Source organism: Nothobranchius furzeri, chromosome 10 (genome assembly GCF_043380555.1).
Source record: "Nothobranchius furzeri strain GRZ-AD chromosome 10, NfurGRZ-RIMD1, whole genome shotgun sequence".
NCBI classification, from domain to species: Eukaryota; Metazoa; Chordata; class Actinopteri; order Cyprinodontiformes; family Nothobranchiidae; genus Nothobranchius; species Nothobranchius furzeri.
Genome location: NC_091750.1, coordinates 60,520,650 through 60,543,781, shown reverse-complemented (window position 1 = coordinate 60,543,781; position 23,132 = coordinate 60,520,650). Strand labels below are relative to the sequence as shown.

At 41.5% G+C, this 23,132-nt stretch overlaps 1 protein-coding gene across 2 annotated transcripts; it reads left to right on the top strand.

Annotated features, from left to right (window-relative positions):
- Nucleotides 1-1,405: 1,405 nt before the first annotated feature.
- ssh2b (slingshot protein phosphatase 2b) lies at nucleotides 1,406-21,771 on the top strand. Of its 2 annotated transcripts, XM_015961507.3 has the most exons (15): nucleotides 1,406-1,635; nucleotides 6,967-7,010; nucleotides 16,256-16,368; nucleotides 16,548-16,612; nucleotides 16,693-16,814; nucleotides 16,904-16,969; nucleotides 17,041-17,106; nucleotides 17,209-17,403; nucleotides 17,490-17,583; nucleotides 17,709-17,837; nucleotides 18,092-18,138; nucleotides 18,267-18,413; nucleotides 18,532-18,732; nucleotides 18,837-19,761; nucleotides 19,872-21,771. In XM_015961507.3, the coding sequence occupies exons 1-15, from the start codon at nucleotides 1,573-1,575 to the stop codon at nucleotides 21,120-21,122; spliced, it is 3,528 nt and encodes a 1,175-aa protein (XP_015816993.3). In that variant the 5' UTR covers nucleotides 1,406-1,572; the 3' UTR covers nucleotides 21,123-21,771. The 2 variants fall into 2 exon arrangements, with proteins under 2 accessions (XP_015816993.3, XP_015816992.3); XM_015961506.3 differs by lacking the exons at nucleotides 1,406-1,635; nucleotides 6,967-7,010 and adding an exon at nucleotides 13,964-14,457.
- The last annotated feature ends 1,361 nt before the right edge of the window (nucleotides 21,772-23,132 follow it).

Below are 23,132 nucleotides of genomic sequence, written 5' to 3'. Positions count from 1 at the left end.
AGTTTGTACACAACCTATAATAATAGTCGTGGCAGAGGAGTTGTGCATATATACATACTTGTGCACACTCTGTTCTGATGACACATTTCAGCATGAGGTTCGTGTTATTACTGATCTGTGCATGGCCTCAGGCAGTGAAGATAACACTATAGTGTTACAGGTCCAGACAAGCAGACCACATCTCATGAAATAATCCCTCATGTCCTACTTTTAACCACTTTACTGAGACTTTTTTGCAGCCAAAGAATAGAGCCAGTGAGATAGCAGACTCCAGTGACATTAATTTCTTCTTCTTTGAACCACAACAGTTTCATTGCAGCAGCTTTGAATTCACTCCGAAACCTGGCCCATAAAATAAAAGTGCACAAATTATCTGTGGATGTTGTACAAGTAAAGCTTCTTAAATCAAATCCAAACATGCATAATCACAGCTATAAATTATTTTAAATGTCTCAAAAGCTATTTAAATGGGTCTAATAAAATCACATCTGGCAGAAATACACAAACACACTTAAACTTGTTTTAAAAGAATAATTTAGCCAACTACAAATGATAGAGGAAACTGAGATTTTGCTAATCAAAAACCTTTGCTTTAATGTTTACAACCACTACTATGATAAAATGTAATTACTGTTTTCAGAAACTTTTTTGAATCAAGAGTTACTCTGGATAAAAAGACAAAGTTGTGACAAAACGAGAATCGGTATTAATTATAGAATTACAGTATTGAACAGCTTTGTAACTGCATTTTTTTCTCTCAACTACATTTGAGAGATTCGGTCAAATTTAGTTTTTATGTAAAATAATTCTGACTGTTATTATTCTTTTTGGTCACTTTATAGTGTTTGACAAAGTATAAAATATTACTGGGCACTGAAACAGGACACTCCTGATTCTCAAGCCTGCTCTCACCAGTAATTACTGATCAGATTAATTAATTCCTCAGTAGAATATTCGTATTAATTTATTTCCGTCATAACAAATACATATAAAACACATGAAAAGGAAAATAATTATCTAATAAAGAACATAATAATAATTATGCAGGTACAAATTCCTCTTGTAAATTAAACAGTTTCTTTAGATATAATTTATGAGCGAAAAGGTATAGGCTGAAGTTAAACTTATTTAAGCCTACCCATTAATTCATTACAAAAAAAAACATATTAACATACATATTAATCACAGAGGGAAACACATCTGACTCACATAGTTAATTAGTTTTTCAGATGCAGTGATTGTTTGATTACATATTTATTCATCTTTAAACTTAAATCATTAATATTTCATAAAATAAAATAAAAACACGTATTATAATGGATTTTGTTTTCATCCGGCACTCACACGGTTAATCGAGATTGACAAGCAAAAGTCAGTTGCGCATGCGCAAGTGACACCGACAGAGGAAACAGCCGGGGAGTAGTCAAACAGTCCACGACCAGATAGAAAGCAGGAAAAAACCCTCACAGCGGACCAGAAACTCGGGTTCAGCGGAGGTTTTCCCCGCTCAGGACCATTATGCTCGTCTCATCGCCTTCGCTTCCTCACAGGTGTCCGCTTCCCGGTCGCTGAATGGCGCTGGTTACCGTGCAGCGTTCACCGACCCCCAGCACCAGCTCCAGTCCCTGCGTTTCGGTGAGAGCCGCTTTCAATTTCTTAACCCCCCTCCACTATCGCCTCCTCTGTCACTAAACCCAAATCACTTTGCTGTCGAAGGCTACTCCTGGCGTCGTTTCCGCTGTCTTTTAACGGCTACCGAATGTCTCCCAAGTGCTTCGCCTTTGTACTCGTGCGCATGCGCCAAATGTATCCTCATCTTTTTCAATTTACAGCATCGGTGCAAAGCTAACCTGCCTCTTATTATTGCCGCTGTTCCAGAGGATAATGAATTAAAATTAAAACTAGTTTTAAAGACATGTTTTTAAATCGGGTACAAGTAATTTGAGTTATAGTCTGTGGTAATTCCGATGGCATTTTCCAGATTCTTGTAGTAAAAGCTCTTAGTGACATTAACAATCTGGTGTTTAGATAGACATGGCTGTGTGTCTGTCAGCTCCCCAGAGTCCTTCTGACTCTGTATACTTGTTGCCTGTCTCACCCTCTCTTCCTGTCGCTCTCTGTTGTGTGTTGTGAAGGCTGAGGTTTTTGTTGCTCATGCAAAGCAATGGCGCAGGTGGTTGTCCTGTTGCCATCGCTTGTGTTGTCCTTTTATCTGCAGAAGCAGCGACCATACCAGAAAATCTAGACACAAAGTGAGGAAGTAATATACAGTCAAGCTGTTGTACACAACTGTGCACACTTCCTGTTTAGGTGCTGCTGTTTTTCATTGTCTTCACAGGCAGTGAAGTTTACAGATGTGCACATTTACTTGCGTGCCTTGAATAACAAAGCCAGCATGGGACAAACTGATATAATCAAAATCTGAAGTGACTGTCAGGTTTCAACACTTTTCTTGCCAGTTAGTTGCTTTTAGAAGTGATTTTTCTACCTCCTGCTGTGCGTTTGAAGCACAAACTGCTGCCAAGTAACTTTTTGTTAACCCAGAAGTCAGTGAAAGTGAGTTTTAATAATGGCCCTGTACCTCATGCCTTTTGTAATCTGACTAAAACTGGTTCTGTAAGTAGGCATAAAGATAACCGTCTTGCTATGTGCAAGCACATTTAGGGTAATTTGTTTTGTCAGCAACATAAGTCAAAACATGGAAAAGAGTATTTTAGGATCTTGTGCAACCGGTAGCTAGGAGTGCAGCGTTTTGTTCTGAGTTCAGGGTTTCTTAGAGATGTGATTGTAGACAAGTCTTCCCTTGGGATTAAAAGAAAGAACGAGCTGTTGAAATAATACAAGAAGATGTTCATATATGTAATTTACCAGGCAGGAGTAGTGAATGATAAGTGTTTCAGAGTGAAAATATGCTTTTAAGTTGGGACTTGCAGACACACATGATGACAAGCTGCACAAAGACGTGTTTAGTGGGTCTTGCATTCATGTGGTGTGTGTGTGTGTGTGTTTTATTTGTACTAGGGCTGAATGATTTTGGAAAATAATCTAATTGTAATGTTTTTCTTCAATATAGCAATTGCGATTTATTTCTCAATTCTTTCCTTAAGGGGCTTTTCTCATATTTTTCAACTAACGCAACCCAAAAAATTTATAAATGTATTACTATAAACAATATCTGATTTATTATACATAAATTATTCTTATATAGCTCTGTCAGTGATCTCTGTCGGCTGAACGTTTGTTGACTGTAAGTTGAAGCACTGGCGACTGGCATTTTAGCCATGCAACTCTCCATTATGGTGTTTTTTTTTTTTTGGTGTTGATAAAGGTTCGTAGTGTTACCTCCTGAGGTAGCAACAGTATCAAGGCAGTTTCTGCACAGTACTTTAAGTTGGGCAGCATCTTCTTTTTCATAGCCAAAATAATTCCACACAACTGATGTCCTAGTCCTCTTTGGTACCAAACATTGTGCAGCGTTGGATTCTGTTGAGCCTGAGACCATTGTACAGGTTACAGCCGGTTACAACGCAGCATTTTCTTCTCTCCCTGAATTGTTTGAGGTGCTTGCAAGTCATGTCAATTTTCCAGATCTTGCACCCAGCCAAATCGCAGCCTTTGCAATTAGAAAATCTCATTTAGTCCCATTGCAATATAATTGCATTTTACAATTAATTGTTCAGCCTTAGTGTTGTCTTTAAATGTTCAAGTGCACAAATTTTTACTTTACCCTGCAAACCTTTGCTGGTACAAACAATGCTAAGCACCCTAAAACTTGGTTTTAGTGGTATGAGGAATTAGCCTTTAGTTTACGTTAGTTTGGTGTAGCGTTAGAGTACGGAATAGAACCCTATTGGTTAACTCATTCACTGCCAATGACGACTAAAGTCGTCATTTGCATTTTTGTACTGTTTGAGCATCGGAACGAGCCCCCCGCACTGAGAACAAACATCTCAGCCCTGAAGCCAATCTTCATCCGCATACGTCACATGTCACGTGATCAGGAAGCAGAACATCCATGTGTTAGGAGATCGTTTTGGGCCATTCCGGTAAAAAAAAAGTGAGGCGCGAACTGGAAAAGCATCTGCCGATCGCAATTCGACAACGGATTATGAAAGAACGGATAACGCTCGAAACACGCGGATTCTTCCTGATGTAAGAGGAGAGTCACCGCTTTGTTTTGGTTGTTGTGGCGTCGACATCATCCTAGCACACAACGTTCTGTGACTCTTAAAAAAACAGTAAAAACGGTGAGAAACGCTGGCAGCAAAGGCCGTTAGTGATCAGGAAACGGCTGGCAGTGAATGAGTTAAGGTTAGTGTTAGGGTATGGGCTAGGCATAGTGGAGGGTTAGGGTGAATGGAAGTCAGTGGAGGTCCACACAAACGTGTGTGTGTGTGTGTGTGTGTGTGTGTCAAGCCTTTCATGGGAGACCTAGCTATTTGCTCTGATCGTGTTTAGTTAAACCCTTGTCAGAATTTGTCTTCTGATGGTGCTTGTAGTACAGTTAATTATACAATTTTTAATGAGTATTTTTGTAATCATATGTTTGCGAGTTAATCACATTTTAACACATGACAATGGATTGGTCATCTTTCCTATAGATCATTGACCTTCAGACTTCAGATTTCCCTGCACCTTGGGAAAAACTCCCATTTTCATGTATGCAAAACTGATGCGTTGCCTCATCTAAACAAAGTTTCAGATGATCTCAACACGTAACAAAGCAGAGCTGTGAGTTGTCTGCTAATTTGAAATCTTTAACATCAACAAAGGTTTTTTATTTACATAAATTAGCTATGTGTAATGATGCTTCAGTGAGTCTTGATAGGGGATCTGAAGAGAACAAATGCAATAATGGACTCACTAGAGTTCCAGCATCCCCTGCTGCTTTACGAGGCATCAGTCAGTGCTCCGTGTTTCTTTTAAGAGTCTCCTGGGCTGTTCTGTCTGACACAGTGGAAACCTACTTTGAATGCTCTGTATGATAGAGAACCAGCACCTCCCATTGTGGTTATTACATTGAACTGGACCCACAACAGTTTCAAATGACCTGGGACTAAATTCTTATACTCAGGTTGTTTTGTTCTACTTTTGTTCAGCGATAACTTGGCCCATGTTTACCTATTCTCTCTCTTCCTTATTACGAATGCAATACCTGGGATTTGCATTGGTTGTATTAATCTCTTTTACAGCATAATAGATAAGAATATGATAAGATACCAGCTTTGGGCATCTTTTGATTTCTGCTCATTGTTGTGTATCATCAGCCTGTTATCCACGTCTGTCTTTTGTTAAGCTGTAAATGTTTTAGTAATGTCGTTAGGCCCACATTTCGAGTAAACAAGATAAGTGCTGGGCATTACGTGATACGTGCCAGGTGTTTATCTACCACTGAGCTTTGGCGTTTTTTTCTCTCATTTCAAAAAGCTTCATATTACATTTTCCTATTTGTCTCCCTTGTGTGTGTGTGTGTGTGTGTGTGTGTGTGTGTGTGTGTGTGTGTGTGTGTGTGTGTGTGTGTGTGTGTGTGTGTGTGTGTGTGTGTGTGTGTGTGTGTGTGTGTGTGTGTGTGTGTGTGAATGAATATGTTATTCTCTGACCAGCCACACCTTAAAAACAGAATGAGATCATTTTCCTGGAGTGTGTAAATTGAGTTGAAGCTGAACTCTGCTCCCTCTCATGTCGCACTGTAGCACTGCTGCTCCAGTTGGGCAGTGCTGAACCCCAGCTAAATGGATGCCACTTCTGTCATTCGTTTATGTGTGTGTGTGTGTGTGTGTGTGTGTGTGTGTGTGTGTGTGTGTGTGTGTTTATTGAAATTAACAAGTTTCCCTTCATTACTCAGCTTTCCTCAGTGGGATATTGTCTCTTAATTTTCTTGGTTGACTGAGTATTTTCTGTATTCAAACTGAGCTTTCCTACAACATATTTAAAACTCGTGTAAACATTTGGAAAAAAATCTTAATAAAAACTTAACATAAAAGTTCATCTCAGGGTGGCATACCGAATAAGACTACCATAGAAACCGTCTTGTACTGTTTGTATTGTACTGTTTATTTGACGGTCTTGTGCTTCAGACAAATAAAACTTAATGTAGGAAAACATTTTTAAATAATTTTTTACACATTTATATTATTTTGATATGGAATTTTATGTTACATTTCACTGTAACGTTAAAAGAAAATAATTGAATACATTTTCTTGAATTCTGTAAATATTTTTTTTAACTTTGGAGCAACTAAGCCTGTGCATCAATATTTAAACTTTATTATATTATAATTTAGCTATTTTTATTCCCAATTATTATATTTGATGTAGGATTTAAAGGTGTGGTTGGCTGATTAAAATTGGTCACTGGGACTTTTTGATGCAGGCTGAACAAAAAAATAGCCTGCTGCACCTGTCTCCTGCATTAACTTCTGATAGAGGCGGTTGTTGTTGGCTGTCCAGGAATCAGTTGAGGGCGTCTTGGCTAGTAAAAGCTAACCGTTAGCATTAGCACCACCACCTCATGGCTGAAGCTCCTTCAGGCTTGTGTTATTTGTGAAGATAAAACATCCAAGTTACAAGTCATTGGTAAAGTCGCGTTTTTGTTCTCCAGTCTGAGGCGAGATGTCCAAATATCAGGAAATAGGACTCCAAAACCTGCCGTCTGATGCTCAGCTGTGAAGTGGACAACTTTTAGGTCAGAGAAATGGTGCACCAGTACATTTTTTCCCCCTGAAAATGACTTACAAGGCATTCATTTCCACTAAAGACCGCTGCAAATGTATTGATTAAACAAGTGTTCCACTACTTTAAGAGTTCACAAGGTTTTATAAATTCAAATATTTGCATAAGTGAATGGTGGCATAAAATATGTAAGATGCAGCTTTGAAACTACATGAATTTTTGATTTTCAAAATTATTTTCATGGCTTGATTTTGGCTTATTGTTAAATCTAATCTTGTTATTTTTTCCCTCTAGGAGTCCGGTAGCGGGGAGGATGACCGCCGCTCTCAGCCGAGAAGGTAAGATTTATTCGGAAATTTGGCCCCATCAATTGTTCAGTTTCAAATTAATCTTCAGTGTTTCAACAAATTACTCTAATTTTAGTAAATAAATAAATATGGGAGACACAAAAACATCATCTTGCCACAGGAGAATAGGGTTTGTTTTGTTTCTTCCAATGACAACCAAGTTGACCTAAATGAACGGAAGAAAAAGATCCTCACATGTCTGACGCCGCAGACCCACTTTTTTTGACACAGCAACCGTGCTGTCGTCGCGTCCCAATCCATTGATTCTCCTCGTTGTTTTTAAGTCGGGGATCAGGTTTTTCCTGTTTTACCCAACTGCATTTGTAACTGCTTTATTCTACCAGTAATTATCCATTTCCTTACTCCGCTTAATATGTTTATTTATTCTACAAGATTCCAATGAGCACTTTCATTTCTCTTGTTACTATTACCACTTTAATCCCACATAAAAAAACCATAAGTCCTCTCAAGTGTGAGATGTTAAATTGTGGTTTGGTAGCTGACCTTTAGAGGGCGTCAGTGTCTGTGTGAGTCTGTGGTGTGTATGTGGGTCAGGAGAGTTGCAGTACTGATCCAGAGACAGATTGGTGACCACTCCCTAAGTCGGAGTGTCTGTTTGTCTGGTTATTGGAGCTCTGTGCCATCCATCTGAGAAGCCTGTCTGTATTTGTGCAGCTGGGAGTGAAATCTTTTCCTGTGTGTGTGTGTGTGTGTGTGTGTGTGTGTGTGTGTGTGTGTGTGTGTGTGTGTGTGTGTGTGTGCGTGCGTGCAAAAATAAGGTCCAGATGTCATATTTATTTTGCTTTATAAACAAATTCAGATTTCAGATTCCAAAAAGGAAACATCACCATGAAAGAAGATAAAGAGAAAAGTCAGGAAAAGCAGATTTATCATGACTGATATCATAATTTTGAGATCCAAGGCTTAACACTGCTTGAAGGAAAACGTTATCCCCACCTTCTGTTCTGTGCTGAATATCTTTCCTAATTTAGTCACCAGCGAAACCACATGCTTCTGTTACGCTTCTGTCATGTTTAGCTAGTATGTAGCCTTTAAACATGTGAATAAATCGAAAAAACAAGAGACACCCCAAGGCACTCTCAAATAGAAAAAGTTAAAAAGCCTTTATTGTAATGGCTAGGTCACTTATGGCCTTTTAAAAACTCCACCACGTTCCGGCGAATGTAGCCTTCGTCAGGGAGTCAAACAGTTATTAGCAGTAAGGAGAAGTTCTTAACCAATACAAACACCAATCAGAAAGCTCCACATAGCAGATGTGTTAGACAGGTGACAGGTGTCAACAATCACCAGCAGGTGTCATCCTTACTAAATTGAAAGAAACAGACAGTAAATAAAATACACCAAATATCATACATTATATACAAATGGTTAAAAAGCACCCAGTAGAAGTAAAATTATAATATCAAGAGCAAAAGTGACAAGAATAATGCCTAAACTTCAACCAGACTAAACCAATCAAAGAAAACCTCTAAAGTCTAGGTCATCATTAATGCCTGAATGTTTAGCAGCCTGCAGTTTAAATATCCAAAAAGTCTCCTGATTTAGCTGTCTCTGCCTGTCCCTATGTCTGTGGGACATGATCAATATCACAAACCTGTAAAGTGGACAGGTCACTGTTGTGATGTTCCATGAAGTGTCTTGCCATTGGGTAGTTGGTGTTACCTGTGTGAATAGCATCTTTGTGTTCAGCCAGTCTATCTTGTAGTCGTCGTTTAGTTCTGCCAACATAGAATACTTTGCACACAAGACACTCTAATCTATAAATAATAAAAGTAGTTTTACAATTAAATAAATTATTAATCGAAAAATGCTTTTGGGAGAAAACGTCAGTAAAAGTTTTAGTTTGAACAACATTACTACAATGGTTGCAGTGGTAACAATTATAACAACCCCTAGGTCTAGTATTTAACCAAGTTTGTTGGGAATCTGGTTTTAGATAACTATGGACCAGTTTATCTTGTAGCGTAGGACATCTTCTAAAGCTTGCCAGAGGTGGATCAGGGAACACCTGGCTTAAACATGGGGGACAGGTAGAGACAGCTAAATCAGAAGGAGACTTTTTGGATATTTAAACTGCAGGCTACTAAACATTCAGGCATTAATGATGACCTAGACTTTAGAGGTTTTCTTTGATTGGTTTAGTCTGTTTGAAGTTTAGGCATTATTCTTGTCCCTTTTGCTCTTGATATTATAATTTTACGTCTACTGGGTGCTTTTTAACCATTTGTATATAATGTATGATATTTGGTGTATTTTATTTACTGTCTGTTTCTTTCAATTTAGTAAGGATGACATCTGCTGGTGATTGTTGACACCTGTCACCTGTCTAACACATCTGCTAAGTGGAGCTTTCTGATTGGTGTTTGTATTGGTTAAGAACTTCTCCTTACTGCTGAGAACTGTTTGACTCCCTGACGAAGGCTACATTCGCCGAAATGCGGTGGAGTTTTTAAAAGACCATAAGCGACCTAGCCATTACAATAAAGGCTTTTTAACTTTTTCTATTTGAGAGTGCCTTGGGGTGTCTCTTGTTTTTTCGACTATATTTTCCCATCCAAAGAGCACCTCAAACCAACTTATGTTGAGTCCGGGAAGTGCTCCTTTATAAAAGTGCTTTATAACATGTGAGTAAATGTTGGGGTTTTATTTGGGAAAATAACAACAAAAGCTTTCAGCGGACATAAAAGCAGATGGCCGGAATTGGAAAACATTCTTGAAGACTGGGTGAACACACAAAGGGCAGACGGCCAAGGTGTTTCCACTGTGCAGATCATTACTAACAGGCATGTTTTGTGTGCAGTTTTTACTTTCTAATCATCCGGGGCTTATTAATGCTGTGTCAGCACTGTTCTTTTCTTCTAAACATGCATGCAAATTACCGGTAATAACGTGTCAGTGCTGTTTTTATTTTATAACCATCCAGAAATATGAATGCTATCAGTGCTGTTTTCTTTTCTAAACTTGCAGGCAGTTCACCCGTGTTTAAAATTCGAAAAACTTCCGTGTAGCGTCTTTCTGTCTAATTATCTTATGTCGCGGCCATACATGCGCTGTGCACCAGAGACCTGCATGTGGCTGCTGTGCAGCGGCGTGTATTCAAGTGTGGCGTGTGTGTATGTAGAAAACCTTTTTTTTTTTTGCTGGTGCGGCTTATATTGAGGTGCGCTCTATAGTCCGGAAATTATGGTATGTTTGTTGACGTGGAACAGAACAGTGTATCTCGTTCTGTTAAAGCCAGCAGCAGCAGGTAACATTCATTCAGACTAGAATACAGTGATGCTGTGTGTGTACGCACCTGCGTAAGCAAAGCCCACTGCAGTACTGTTGATTAGACTCGGTGACATCAGCAGGATTGCGACATCAGCTGAAGCAGCAGCGTCACCGGCTGACCTACAGAAGGGAAATTGAGAGACATGAATTTAATGAGTCTTTGGTTGTTTTAATAGGATTTTTAACATCTTCTGATCTCTCTAAGCACAGTTTGAATAAGCACAAAAGTAATCTGTCTTTTTTTCCCCCATTAAAATATTGAGATAGATTTACTGTTCATCTTAAGTCCTTACTTTTAACACAGTCAGTTAAAGGTGTGTGTTTCAGACAAACTCTTGAGTAGCATCTCTACTGCATACAGTGAGTTTTCTCTGATCGCTAATGTAGTTGCTTGTGTTTTTGTAGACTAGGAAACAATAGCACAGTAGAAGTGTTTGGTGTCTGTCTGCTTGTTAAAAGCCACATACTGGCCTCTGCTGCCTCTCATTGGATGGTGTGAATTTCGGCAGTCAAACAGGACGGCAGTCGAGTGGAACTTGAGAGATCGGCTCATAAACATGCAGGTTGCTCAGATAGAACCATGGCCTATGACTACATTCATAAAAGATGACACAAATAACTAGTGGGAGTCATAAAAATAGATGGGAGGTGAAGAAAAGTTGGAACAGAAGCTGAAATAGGCCACAGTGTGTTTAGGTAGCTGATATAAGTTTAGTGAAGCTTCTTTACAAGCACTCATTTAACAAATAAAAACACCATTTAGCTTACATACTTGTATCAGTCTTAACAAATACAACAAACAAATTTACAATAAGTTGAAGCTTTTAACATTATGAGCTTCAAGTTTCAGTAAACATCCTTCCTTTTACATATCCGGTATTCACAGGTCAGAGCTGCACCCAACAGCAAAACACCACACTGCAGTTGTTGTTTATTTAGAGATTTGCATTTGATATGCATTTGCTGCCAGGTGATGCCCAAGCAGTTGCCCTCTTTATGTAATCCAACCTAAGACCTGAAACCACGAGTCATCAATGAGCAGCGTGACTAAGTGTTAAGGTCAGGTTTCTCCTCAGCGCACAACTCGGCTCCTTTTTGATTTCCCAATCTGCTTTTTTCTGTTGTCATGATGATTTTGATGTTGTTGTTCTGGATACACATGAGGTGTTAGGTGTTGCTGAGCCACATGAGACTTTTCCTTGAAGGATCCGTGTTGCTATACAACCCTATCACCTTTTTTCCAGTAGCAGGAAATGGACATACAGAGGATTCCTCTCTGCACATAAGTTCATAAATATTCTTTTAAAAAGTGCTGTTGTTCCATAAGAAGAGAGTAATGCCTGTTTGTACATTTCATACATTATATACAACTTTTATTTACATAAATACACTTACAGTGGGGCAAAAAGTATTTAGTCAGCCACCGATTGTGCAAGTTCTCCCACTTAAAATGATGACAGAGGTCAGTAATTTACATCATAGGTACACTTCAACTGTGAGAGACAGAATGTGAAAAAAAAATCCATGAATTCACATGGCAGGATTTTTAAAGAATTTATTTGTAAATCAGGGTGGAAAATAAGTATATGGTCACTTCAAACAAGGAAAATCTCTGGCTCTCACAGACCTGTAACGTCTTCTTTAAGAAGCTTTTCTGTCCTCCACTCGTTACCTGTATTAATGGCACCTGTTTGAACTCATTATCTGTATAAAAGACACCTGTCTACAGCCTCAAACAGTCAGACTCCAAACTCCACTATGGCCAAGACCAAAGAGCTTTCGAAGGACACCAGGAAAAGAATTGTAGACCTGCACCAGACTGTGAAGAGTGAATCTACAATAGGCAAGCAGCTTGGTGTGAAAAAATTAACTGTGGGAGCAATTATCAGAAAATGGAAGACATACAAGACCACTGATAATCTCCCTCGATCTGGGGCTCCACGCAAGATCTCAAACCGTGGGGTCAAAATGATCATGAGAACGGTGAGCAAGAATCCCAGAACCACACGGGGGGACCTGGTGAATGACCTGCAGAGAGCTGGAACCACAGTAACAAAGGTCACCATCAGTAACACACTACAACGGCAGGGAATCAAATCCTGCAGTGCCAGACGTGTTCCGCTGCTGAAGCCAGTGCATGTCCAGGCCCGTCTGAAGTTTGCCAGAGAGCACATGAATGATACAGCAGAGGATTGGGAGAATGTCATGTGGTCAGATGAAACCAAAGTAGAACTTTTTGGTATAAACTCAACTCGTCGTGTTTGGAGGAAGAAGAATACTGAGTTGCATCCCAAGAACACCATACCTACTGTGAAGCATGGGGGTGGGAACATCATGCTTTGGGGCTGTTTTTCTGCTAAGGGGACAGGACGACTGATCCGTGTTAAGGACAGAATGAATGGGGCCGTGTATCGTGAGATTCTGAGCCAAAACCTCCTTCCATCAGTGAGAGCTTTGAAGATGAAACGTGGCTGGGTCTTCCAACACGACAATGATCCCAAACACACCGCCCGGGCAACAAAGGAGTGGCTCCGTAAGAAGCATTTGAAAGTCCTGGAGTGGCCTAGCCAGTCTCCAGACCTCAACCCCATAGAAAATCTGTGGAGGGAGTTGAAAGTCCGTGTTGCTCGGCGACAGCCCCAAAACTTCACTGCTCTCGAGAAGATCTGCATGGAGGAATGGGCCAAAATACCAGCTACTGTATGTGCAAACCTGGTAAAGACCTATAGTAATTGTTTGACCTCTGTTATTGCCAACAAAGGTTATGTTACAAAGTGTTGAGTTGAATTTTTGTTATTGACCAAATACTTAATTTCCACCCTGATTTACAAATAAATTCTTTAAAAATCCTGCCATGTGAATTCATGGATTTTTTTTCACATCCTGTCTTCCACAGTTGAAGTGTACCTATGATGAAAATTACTGACCTCTGTCATCATTTTAAGTGGGAGAACTTGCACAATCGGTGGCTGACTAAATACTTTTTTGCCCCACTGTACCATAAAGCTGCAAAAACTTTATTGAATAATTTAATTAAATGAACTATTTAATTTTTACTAATAAATTACAATAGATTTTTTCTAAACATGAATGCTTAGATTTAAATTTTGGAATAAAAAATATGTATCAACTATATTTATTACATTTAAATGTTTATAAACTTAGTTTTGAGCTCTATATAAAACAGACTCTTGATAAATTGAAGAAATCTCAATATTATGTTTCATAAACATTACCTATCTGGGCATTAAGTCTTCTGTATCTTTCTAAACTATCAGCTGGAAGGATGGATGTGTGTAATTCTGGTTCATGTCCGTTGACCACGGTTAGTGTTAGCACCTCCAACAATATGGAATTGTTATGGTTACAGATAAACTGCTAAAAGTACGCCAATTATCAGGTTTATTTAAGTCAAAAAATTATTCCTGCATCATGCAAAACATTCATATAAAATTTTGACATTGGGAATTTTGCAAAGGGAGAGATACCAGGAAAATGCATAGAGTGAAACTGTTTGCCTGTTCACCGTCAACATGTTGCAAAAGATGTTTTTAAGCATTCAAAGTAATTTGGTTTTCTTCCCTGTCCATGGCACTAGTGAGCCGTCATACAATTTCCTCATACTGCTCTTGTCCCCGATTGGTCCGCACGCTTGGCCCCGCCCCTTTAGCGGCAGGATTTACCGCAGCCTGCCGCCCGCAGCAGCAGAAAGAAAGTAGTACGGAGCAGATGGTGGAGCACCTGCCCCCACACGGCGAGCGTTAAGTGTGTCCGCGTCCCTCCCGGTTCTTTGTGTTTTGATCCCGGTTTTCGTCTCTTTATGCTGAAAACCGAGACCCTTCATTCATAATGTCGTGATGCGCGTCACGAACAAAAAGTGTGAAACTACGCCAGAGTTTCTGCGTTTGGAAAAACTCCTGCTTTGCGCACTTCAGAGGAGTAAAGATCTCCACGTTCCAGCCGTGAGAATCCTCAGCAGCAGCCCGCTCCTGCACGCCCTCTTCCGCCTCCGGAGCACGATGCCTCCCGGTGTGGTGACCGCCCCGCGCAGCTCCTCGGTCGGCTGCTTCTGCGCCTGCTGCGGGGGGAAGATGAGACCCCATTTAACCGAGAACTCCGTCATCTCTCAGAGGGAAATCTATCAGCTGTGAGTTCATTGGATCCTTTTGGATCAAGGCTTGCTGCATGAAAGATTTTTGATGTAACCACCACTCCCTTCATATTGTTTTCATCTGGATAAGTTTCCCGGTCTGCTCTGGTGACTGTAATTCCAGCGCTCGTGCGTGACAGAAGCATGTGGTTTCGCTGGTGACTAAATTAGGAGGGATATTGCAGCACAGAACAGAAACTGGGCGATGAGTAGCTGCAGGAAGAGGCTTTATAAGAAATGTATTTTCCAGATGTTTCACCTGCTGCTCACATGCATTCCCCCACATGCATCTCCGTTATTATCATAATGTCTGCTGTGCCTGAAATGCATCTTTAGGGGGCACAGGCGAGCAGGGCACATCATGTACCTTAGACAGTTTCTACAGAATGTGATTAATTTGTCCGGGCCTGCATCTGCAGAAATATTGAGGTAGACACAGTTTGATTATCTGCCAGTTGAATAAGATGGGTGGAGTTTTGTTCAGACTCTGCAGTTTTAGTAGAGGGCGTCTTGGGTTGTATGCAAAGTTGTTGTAACCACAAGCTCAATTCCAACATTAATTGTTCTGTTTGTTTAGAGGAAGTTCCTGTAGGTGTTGCCAGTGTCGGCATTTATCATGGGGGCAGGTGTTTTTGAGCCAGGTTGGCCTTTCTTCATTTGTCTAATTCCTGACACCTGTTCCAGTTTCCAGTCTTCCCTTCTGTTGTTTGATCCTTACAGTCACATTCCAGACTTCCTGTCTCTGTTCCTTCCTCAGCTTTGACCAACTTGCACCGTCTCTGTCAGTAACAAATGTGGATACTCGGTGACCCTTACGTTTTGTTGGAAAATCTGCTTTCTTAATCACAAAGCACAAGGAAAGTTTCACGTCATTATCGGGTTACCCCCAAGATTTCAAGCTTGTTCTTAACAGTTACAACACCCAGATTCGACCGTAATATTAAAACACTCTAAATCACAGGAATGCATTGGGAATTTTAGGTTTATAACATAATTCTATTGTTCACAGAGAAGTTGTGCCAAGTAGCTTAGCTTGAGCGAACCGACACATTAGCTAATACTTTTTAAATAAATCAGTGTTTTGAGAAAGTTTAGTAAATTTGTAGTTGCGTATTTATTTTCTGAACATATAATAAAGTCAACATGTCGCTGAAAGCAGCTCTTTTTAGTTGCATTTTGCACTGTTGGGTCTCTTGATCACCAATCCTCCCTTTGGTTTGCACGAGGCTTTTTAAAGATGTTTCGGGATTTTCTACATAAACATGAAACCAAATCAGCATTTCAGCAAGTATTCAAAAGCGGACATTTAATAAATTATTAATTTATTATCTGATATAATTGGGAAATGATTAAAAACGCACCAGACAAGCCCATTTAGATTTGTAGAGAACTATGAAAAATGCTAAATTAAAAAACTTGCTATTATGTTTTTGTGTTGATTATATTTTAATTTAATGGAGAGAAAAAAAACATTGAAAATTTTTCTTTTGTCGGGCATAAAGCACCTATCTCAGCTCCTGTTTTAATTAATTTCTACAAGGAAAAGAAAAGTCTAATTATTACATTTGCATTTATAAGGTCGTACAAACAAATATTTCATTTTGTGAGGCCTCATCAGGCATTAGTTGGGATTTATGTGAAACAAAAAATAACAGGTTTTTGACTTCTTGGTTCCTTATATCATCAGATTCACAGAAAAATGTCTGGTTAATAACTTGTGATAGTTACTTGAAGCTGTAAATATTTACCAGACTGATTTTAAAGATGCTCGTCACTGTTTTTTCTGTCTGTGCAGCATCAGTGAAAGTTTCCTGACAGTTAAAGGAGCTGCTCTCTTCTTACCTCGAGGAAATGGCTCCTCCCCTTCATCAGCTTCTCGGTTCTCCCAGCTGCGAAGTAAACATGCAGGTGAGGTGAAATGCGCAGCCTCAGGACTGCTAGTTGTGTTGTTTGTGTGAATGGGTGATTGACTAATTGTGTTGTAAAGTGCCTTGGGGGGTTCCAGGACCCTAAAAGGCGATGTATCAAATACAGGCCATTTTTATATATTATTTGCTAAATAAAGTGGAACTTTTGCATCTCAACAGGAGACATCCAGCAGCATCTGCAGACCATGTTCACCCTCCTCAGACCGGAGGACAACATCAAGCTGGTAGGTACACGTTCAAACACGTAACTCTGTTCAGATTGTCTGTGAGCTGTCCGTTCACCACCTGGGTGTTGTTCCTCCAGGCGGTCCGTTTGGAGAGCTCCCACGCTCAGGTGACCCGCTACATGGTGGTGGTCTCAACCGTCGGGCGTCAGGACACAGAGGAGAGCGTGGTGCTGGGGATGGATTTCAGTCCAGTAGATGGGTAAGCCGGTGATGCACACAAACCTGTGTCCTCCTACCAGTTTGGTAGCACACATGAAGCTGTAACAGAGAAATGTGCTCACCTTGCAGCTCGTGTTCAGTTGGGTTGGTTTTGCCTTTATGGAGCGACACCTTGATCCACCTGGATGGAGACGGGTAAGAGCAGCAGCAGGAAACTCTAAACACGAGTTGGAAAAGATGGCTGACGGTTTCCTTTTTGTCTTCAGAGGATTCAGCGTGTCAACTGATAACAGGGTGCATGTATTCAAGCCTGTGTCTGTGCAAGCCATGTGGTGAGTCATGCTGCATTAATAAAAAAATTTATATTTGTTTTCATCCTCAGAAATAATCCTCCCACTTTCCCGTCTTTAAACACACGTTCCTCTCGTTGACAGGTCGGCCCTACAGTCGCTGCACAAAGCCTGTGAAGTGGCTCGCTGCCACAACTACTTCCCTGGCAGCTTGTTCCTCACCTGGGTCAGCTACTACCAGAGCCGGGTCTCATCCGACCAAGCCCGCATCAACGAGTGGAACGCCATGCAGGATGTCCAGTCACACCGCGCCGACTCACCCGTGCTCTTCTCTGATGTGTAAATATCAATTTTTTTCAATAAAATAATGAAGATTTTGTGGGTTTTGGAAGAATATTTTCGCATTCAACCTTTGAATGTTGCAGACCTACAGAGAGAGAGCTGACAGAGCGGCAGATAAAAACCAGCCTGAGGGAAATCATGATGCAGAAAGACCTTGAGAATGTCACCTGCAAAGAGGTGAGTTTCGCTGCTGGTTTTGAGGTCATTCAAGCAGATGATTCCCATTTTTTACATGAAACTCGAGTCGCCTCTGACAGGAATGGCTGTTGTTCTGACCTTTCTCTGCCTGGATGCGTTTATAGATCCGAACCGAGCTGGAAATGCACATGACCTGCAACCTGCGAGAGTTCAAGGAGTTCATCGACAACGAGATGATTGTCATTCTGGGCCAAATGGACAGTCCTACGGAGATCTTTGATCATGTCTTCCTGGTAACTTAAAGAGTTCACGAAGCTTTATTTTGACACCAAATAGTAAAGTCTGCCGTTGCCTTTCAAACAAGTTTGTGCTCAAGAAGCGGAACAGTCTCATGGTTTTGTGTAATTCTAACATGCGCCCAATTTTAAGGTGCTTTAGCCTTGTTTGGATTGGAGCTTACTTTATATCATGCGCGTCTTGCTGTGGGATTAAAGAATGATGAAAGTCTTAGTGGAACATTTCTGAGGATTGCTTTTGTTTCCTTTAGGGATCCGAGTGGAATGCTTCCAATTTGGAGGAGCTGCAGAAGAGCGGGTGAGGAAGAATAAGAACACCATTACACCGATGATTAATTCTTCTCATTAAACAAAATGAAATGTTCACGGAGCAAGTATATGTTGTGAACAAGCTCAGCTTCTAACTCTGCTGCTTCTGCCGCTCAGGGTTCAGTACATTCTGAATGTAACCAGGGAGATCGATAACTTCTTCCCTGGCGTGTTTGAGTATCACAACATCCGCGTTTACGACGAGGAGGCCACGGATCTTCTTGCTTATTGGAACGACACCTTTAAGTTCATATCCAGAGCAAAGTGAGTTCATTACAACTTTATTTTTTTGTTAAAGGCAGAAATGGGTGACTAAATAGCACATGTAGCAATTTGCAAATGAAGCTGTGTAATGGCTAAAGTCTCTGTGTGTGTGCTGCAGGAAATCTGGATCCAGGTGTCTGGTGCACTGTAAAATGGGAATAAGTCGCTCTGCAGCCACCGTGATCGCGTATGCCATGAAGGAGTTCGGCTGGGATCTGAAAAAAGCCTTTGATTATGTGAAGGAGCGTCGAACTGTGACCAAACCCAACCCTTCGTTTATGAGACAGCTGGAGGAATATCAGGGCATACTCCTGGCCAGGTAAGCTTCACCGGTTAGCTGATGAGTTCAGACATAGGTGTTTTAATCTGTGGTTTCCAAACAACTGATTTATAGAAGTAAAAACATGTCCTTTCCCCCTGCAGCAAGCAGAGGCACAACAAACTGTGGCGTTCTCACTCTGATAGCGACCTGTCTGAGCACCACGAACCTCTGTCCAAGTCCTACGCCCAACCCCACAGCCTAGGCCGCTCAGACCCCCACAACCAGGCCAGCAGCATGCTGGGTCCGTCAGTCAAAGAACTGCTGGAATCACTGGGAAGTTCAGCAAGCACTGGAAAAGAATCGCACTCTAAGAGCCAGCCTGACACCGGCGTCTATTCCAGCCATCTTGGCTCTTCTTCCTTCGGAGGGGCAGCTGCTCTATCAGGTGACGCTGTAGCTCAGAGCCTCAAGGGCCCCCCTCATGCTGATAAAGCCCCCAGCAGGCAGCTGGACTCCTCCACTGCTGGTTCTGTGTCTTCGTCTCCTCCTCTCTCCAATGGCCTCTCTGACTCGGAGGAGCAGCCCTCATACCCTCCCCTCTCCCAGCCAAAGGCTGCCACGGTGGTGCCTGAACCCCAGAGGACAGAAATAACTGTTGCACAAAGCATTTTGGTGGGTCAGCCTCACCCTCCCCCATCTGTCCACCACCTCCCCCTTTCTCCCCCATCATCCCCTGCTCCGGCATGCAGGGGCGAAGCTGTCAGACCGGAGGTGTCATGCTCAGTCAGCGACCAGCAGACTCCCGGGTCGTCTTTAGGCGGCGCGTTGAGCCACCCTCCGTTCTCTACTGACTCTTTGAGCCTTTCCAACGTTCCTCCGCAGGACAACGTGCTGTTGTTTGGACATAGTGCCGATCACATCAACTTTTTTAGTGCCAGAGAAAAGTTCAAGGGAATGAGTGATGATGGCAAGCCTCACCCCGCTGCAGCGCAGCAGCCCACTCTCCTGAAGAGTGCTGCTAAAGAGCAGCTGCCGCTAACTCAGGAGGTCCCAGATGGTGAGGTGAAGGAGGAAGAGAAAAAGCAGGTAAATAACAAGTAAATCATTTCATCTGATATTTCTGACCATTACGTTCTCACATGTGGCACCTAGTGGATAATGGGTTGAATCTTGTTGTATTTTCCATTCTTTTGTAGGAAGTGCTTGTTCCTGTGCAGGTCACGGGAGTGAAGCCTACAGAGACACTCGGCCAACAAGACCCGCTAACCCCCCCCCACAGCCAAGAACTGACAAAGCCCAAGCAGGAAGTGGAGGAACAAGATGTTTGTTCACCGAAGGAAGTGAAAACTAAAGATGACGAGGAAGCGGCGCCTGCCCCTCGTCTCTACAGCGATTGGACGAGGGGGTCCGTGCGGCGTGTCACCCAACAGCTCGAGCAGCGAATGAAACAAGAACACGAGGCGCCAACTCCCTCCTCCTCTCTGCCGTCCCTCTCTGGTTACACCAACCATCAGCGGCGTCCTAACAGCATTCATTCTACAACCGTGTCACCACCACAGGACGCATCAGCTGCTGGCAGTGGGAGGGGGGGTGAGGATGGCACGTTTAGACCAGCTAATGAGGGGAACACTCAGGTAAATGAGACGGGGGTCCCTGTGCCTAACGACAAAGGCACAAAAGGAGACGATCTCCAACCTGACGATGCCAGATCATTCTCTACCTCGCTACCTTTGTCTACCCAATCTCCGTTTGCCTCCGTCAACTTCCTTTGTCTGGAGGGCGTGACTGAATTGGAGTCGAGCGTAGACTGGGACGGTTTCACAGAAGGATCCCGCAGTCAGATCATCACGAGGGACACATGGGAGACTCTGTGCGAGTTGGGGGCCTTCCTGCACCAAGTGAGCATGGCAGGAGCCTGCAAGTCCAGGCGTATAGGCCAGGCGTTGGGAACCGCTCAGAAACGAGGAAGCAGGTTCCAGAAAAAGGCTAGAGAAGTGGAGGCCAGGATTCGCCAGGCAGGTCTAACCCCTCCTTCTCTGATGAAGCGCTCAGCCTCACTGGCCAAACTCGGCTGCTTGGAGCTTCTTCCCAATGATCTGAGCGAGTGGGAGCTCGGCTGCTCTGCTGTGGCTCCGCCCTCGGCACAAGCCCCAGTCAACGACGAGTCCAAGAAGCAGCGGGTCCACAACTCCCCTTCCTCTGGCAGCAAGCAGCCTGAAGGGGTTGAGCTTACTCCCGCGAGGCTTTCTAAAGCCGGAGAAGGTTTACCAGGAATTTCAGAACCCTTGAATTCAAATCCACATAGAGAAAAACTCCAAAACACCAGTCAGGACTCTCTGCTATCTCCTGTACCAACACTTCTGACAACAAGGCAACAATATGGAAGGACTCACCCTCTGAGGCAGCTTAAGAAAAGAACTGTTAGCACCCTGTACCACACCATGTAAGGCTGTGTGTCTGTCTGTGAGAGAGGATCACGTGCATATGTTTGTTCAGATAAACAAAACAATGCCTCTTGCCTTAAAGAATTTCTTTAGTCGTTTTTTTACGTTTTCCCTTACAGGTCCTTCAAGAACCCCAGAAATCTGTGAAATCAGAGCAGTGACAAGGCTGTGAAGGTTTCATTGAACTGAAAGTGAGAGTTAGTCCAAAAACTGCGCTTTACACACTTGTTTTGATCTAGGATACGCCTGAGCCTGTACACACTCACTGCAAACATCATCGCTGGTTTCTTTTCACTCGATCCCTGTTCTGTGCAGTGTTTAGTCTTCATTCTCAGCGGATACCTGCTGGTTATGTTGCGGCGGTAGCTGGGATGTAAACTAAACAGATGAACTGAGACTTAAACGGGCCGGTTTGGGTTCAGTTAATTCAAATTTGGCAGAGCATTTCCTTGTTGAGCGACTGATGCTGCAGATTTGTGACTTCCTGTAAGGGAAAGGTGAATCGAGGATGAGATTAAATGGTTGTTTAGAGTAAATGAAAAGAAAGAAGGAATGTTTCCTTTTATTATTTCAGCCTCTCTGGTTTGTTAGAATGTTCTCCTCAGTCTGAAGTAATTTTAATGACATTGCTTAATAAACTGGAACAAACTGATGCGCGTCTTCAGTTGTGATGCCACTCAAAGTGGATTTTTATTTTTTACTGCAACAGTAGGTTTGGGGGCTAAAAGTTAAAGGCAGAGTGTGTGTTTGTTTCCTGCTGTTTCCTTTGGCTTGTAAAGGTTCATTGTGAGTGCTGTATTTTTGTTTTTACATGTTTTTTGTTTTTTTTAATCTTTTTGTCCAGATTTTAGGAGTGTGCCTCTGACTGGCAAGTGAAGCTTCTCTGCAATGTCTGCACAGGGACGTCTGTCATCCATGCACTTTACTCCCGTTTAAAATTTTAAACTTATTTTCTTTTATTCAGGATGCTAGTGTAGGTGTTGGGTATGTGTGTGTCCATGTGTGCATTGTAAACAGCATTTTTGTTTTAAAGGTCATTGTAAATATTCTTTTATATTATGTGCATCAACTGTGACCATTAAACAATGGAGATTTAAGAACCGGGAGTGTTTGATCGGATTAAATGGTTTCATTAGATTATTTGCCTATAAAATATAAATGTTCATATATTAGTTTACTTGAAACTTGTTTTTTGCAAAAGGAAATTTTAGTTCAGATGATGAAAGTTCAATCTTTGTAAAAACTGATAAAAAGCATCTCTTAAGATTAAGAACAGCTGCTTGCAAATCCAAGAAAGATCTCCCAGCTGGTTCTTAATTAGCATCAAATTCTCGTGTAAGAAGAATAAAGCAGGCCAAACGTTTAATTTCACATAGAGAAAAATGTTTTTGGAAGTTTGAGAAGTGAATTTTTTTTTCAATCTTCTAAATAAATAAAAGTTCCCCTATATATTTTGCATCAGCATTGATCATTAAATACGCATCTATATTGTACTGATTTTAGACTTTTGGGTCCATCCATCTACGCATGTTTTGAAAGTTGGATTACCTCATATTTTAATTGTCATTTAATTTTTCTTTTTACATTTCCTGCTCCGGTACAGCTTGAATGAAACTAATCCCTTGCTCCATGTGAAAAACCTGCTTTCAACCATTTCAATTAGGTCTGTTGAAGCAAGGGCGCATCTAAAGTCTGCAGGAAGGTAGCTCTGGACTGGAGATGGTGACACCTGCATTATAAAATAAAACCAACTTAATAACTGGTTTTCTAAAAAAAAGATCGTTTAAAATCGAGGTGAAGAAGAACATTAGCTGAGTTAGAAAGCAAAGGTGAGAGAATCCAAAGGGGTGAAATGTCTTGTCTGTTTTCGGCTTCTGCTTTTTCTGAGCATTTGTCCTCCTCTTGTGATTTTTTGTTGCCACTACAACAAGCGCGTGAAAAAAGATTTAGGGGTTTTGAGATGGGTTTTATCTTTATCTTATTAAAACAGTGTTTTAAAAATATAATGTGAAT

Coding starts and splice junctions, on each gene's coding strand:
- ssh2b (XM_015961506.3), top strand. CDS start 14,168: ATGCGCGTCACGAACAAAAAGTGTGAAACTACGCCAGAGTTTCTGCGT. Junction 17,838..18,091: donor TCTTTGATCATGTCTTCCTG/GTAACTTAAAGA, acceptor TGTTTCCTTTAG/GGATCCGAGTGGAATGCTTC. Junction 18,139..18,266: donor GAGGAGCTGCAGAAGAGCGG/GTGAGGAAGAAT, acceptor TCTGCCGCTCAG/GGTTCAGTACATTCTGAATG.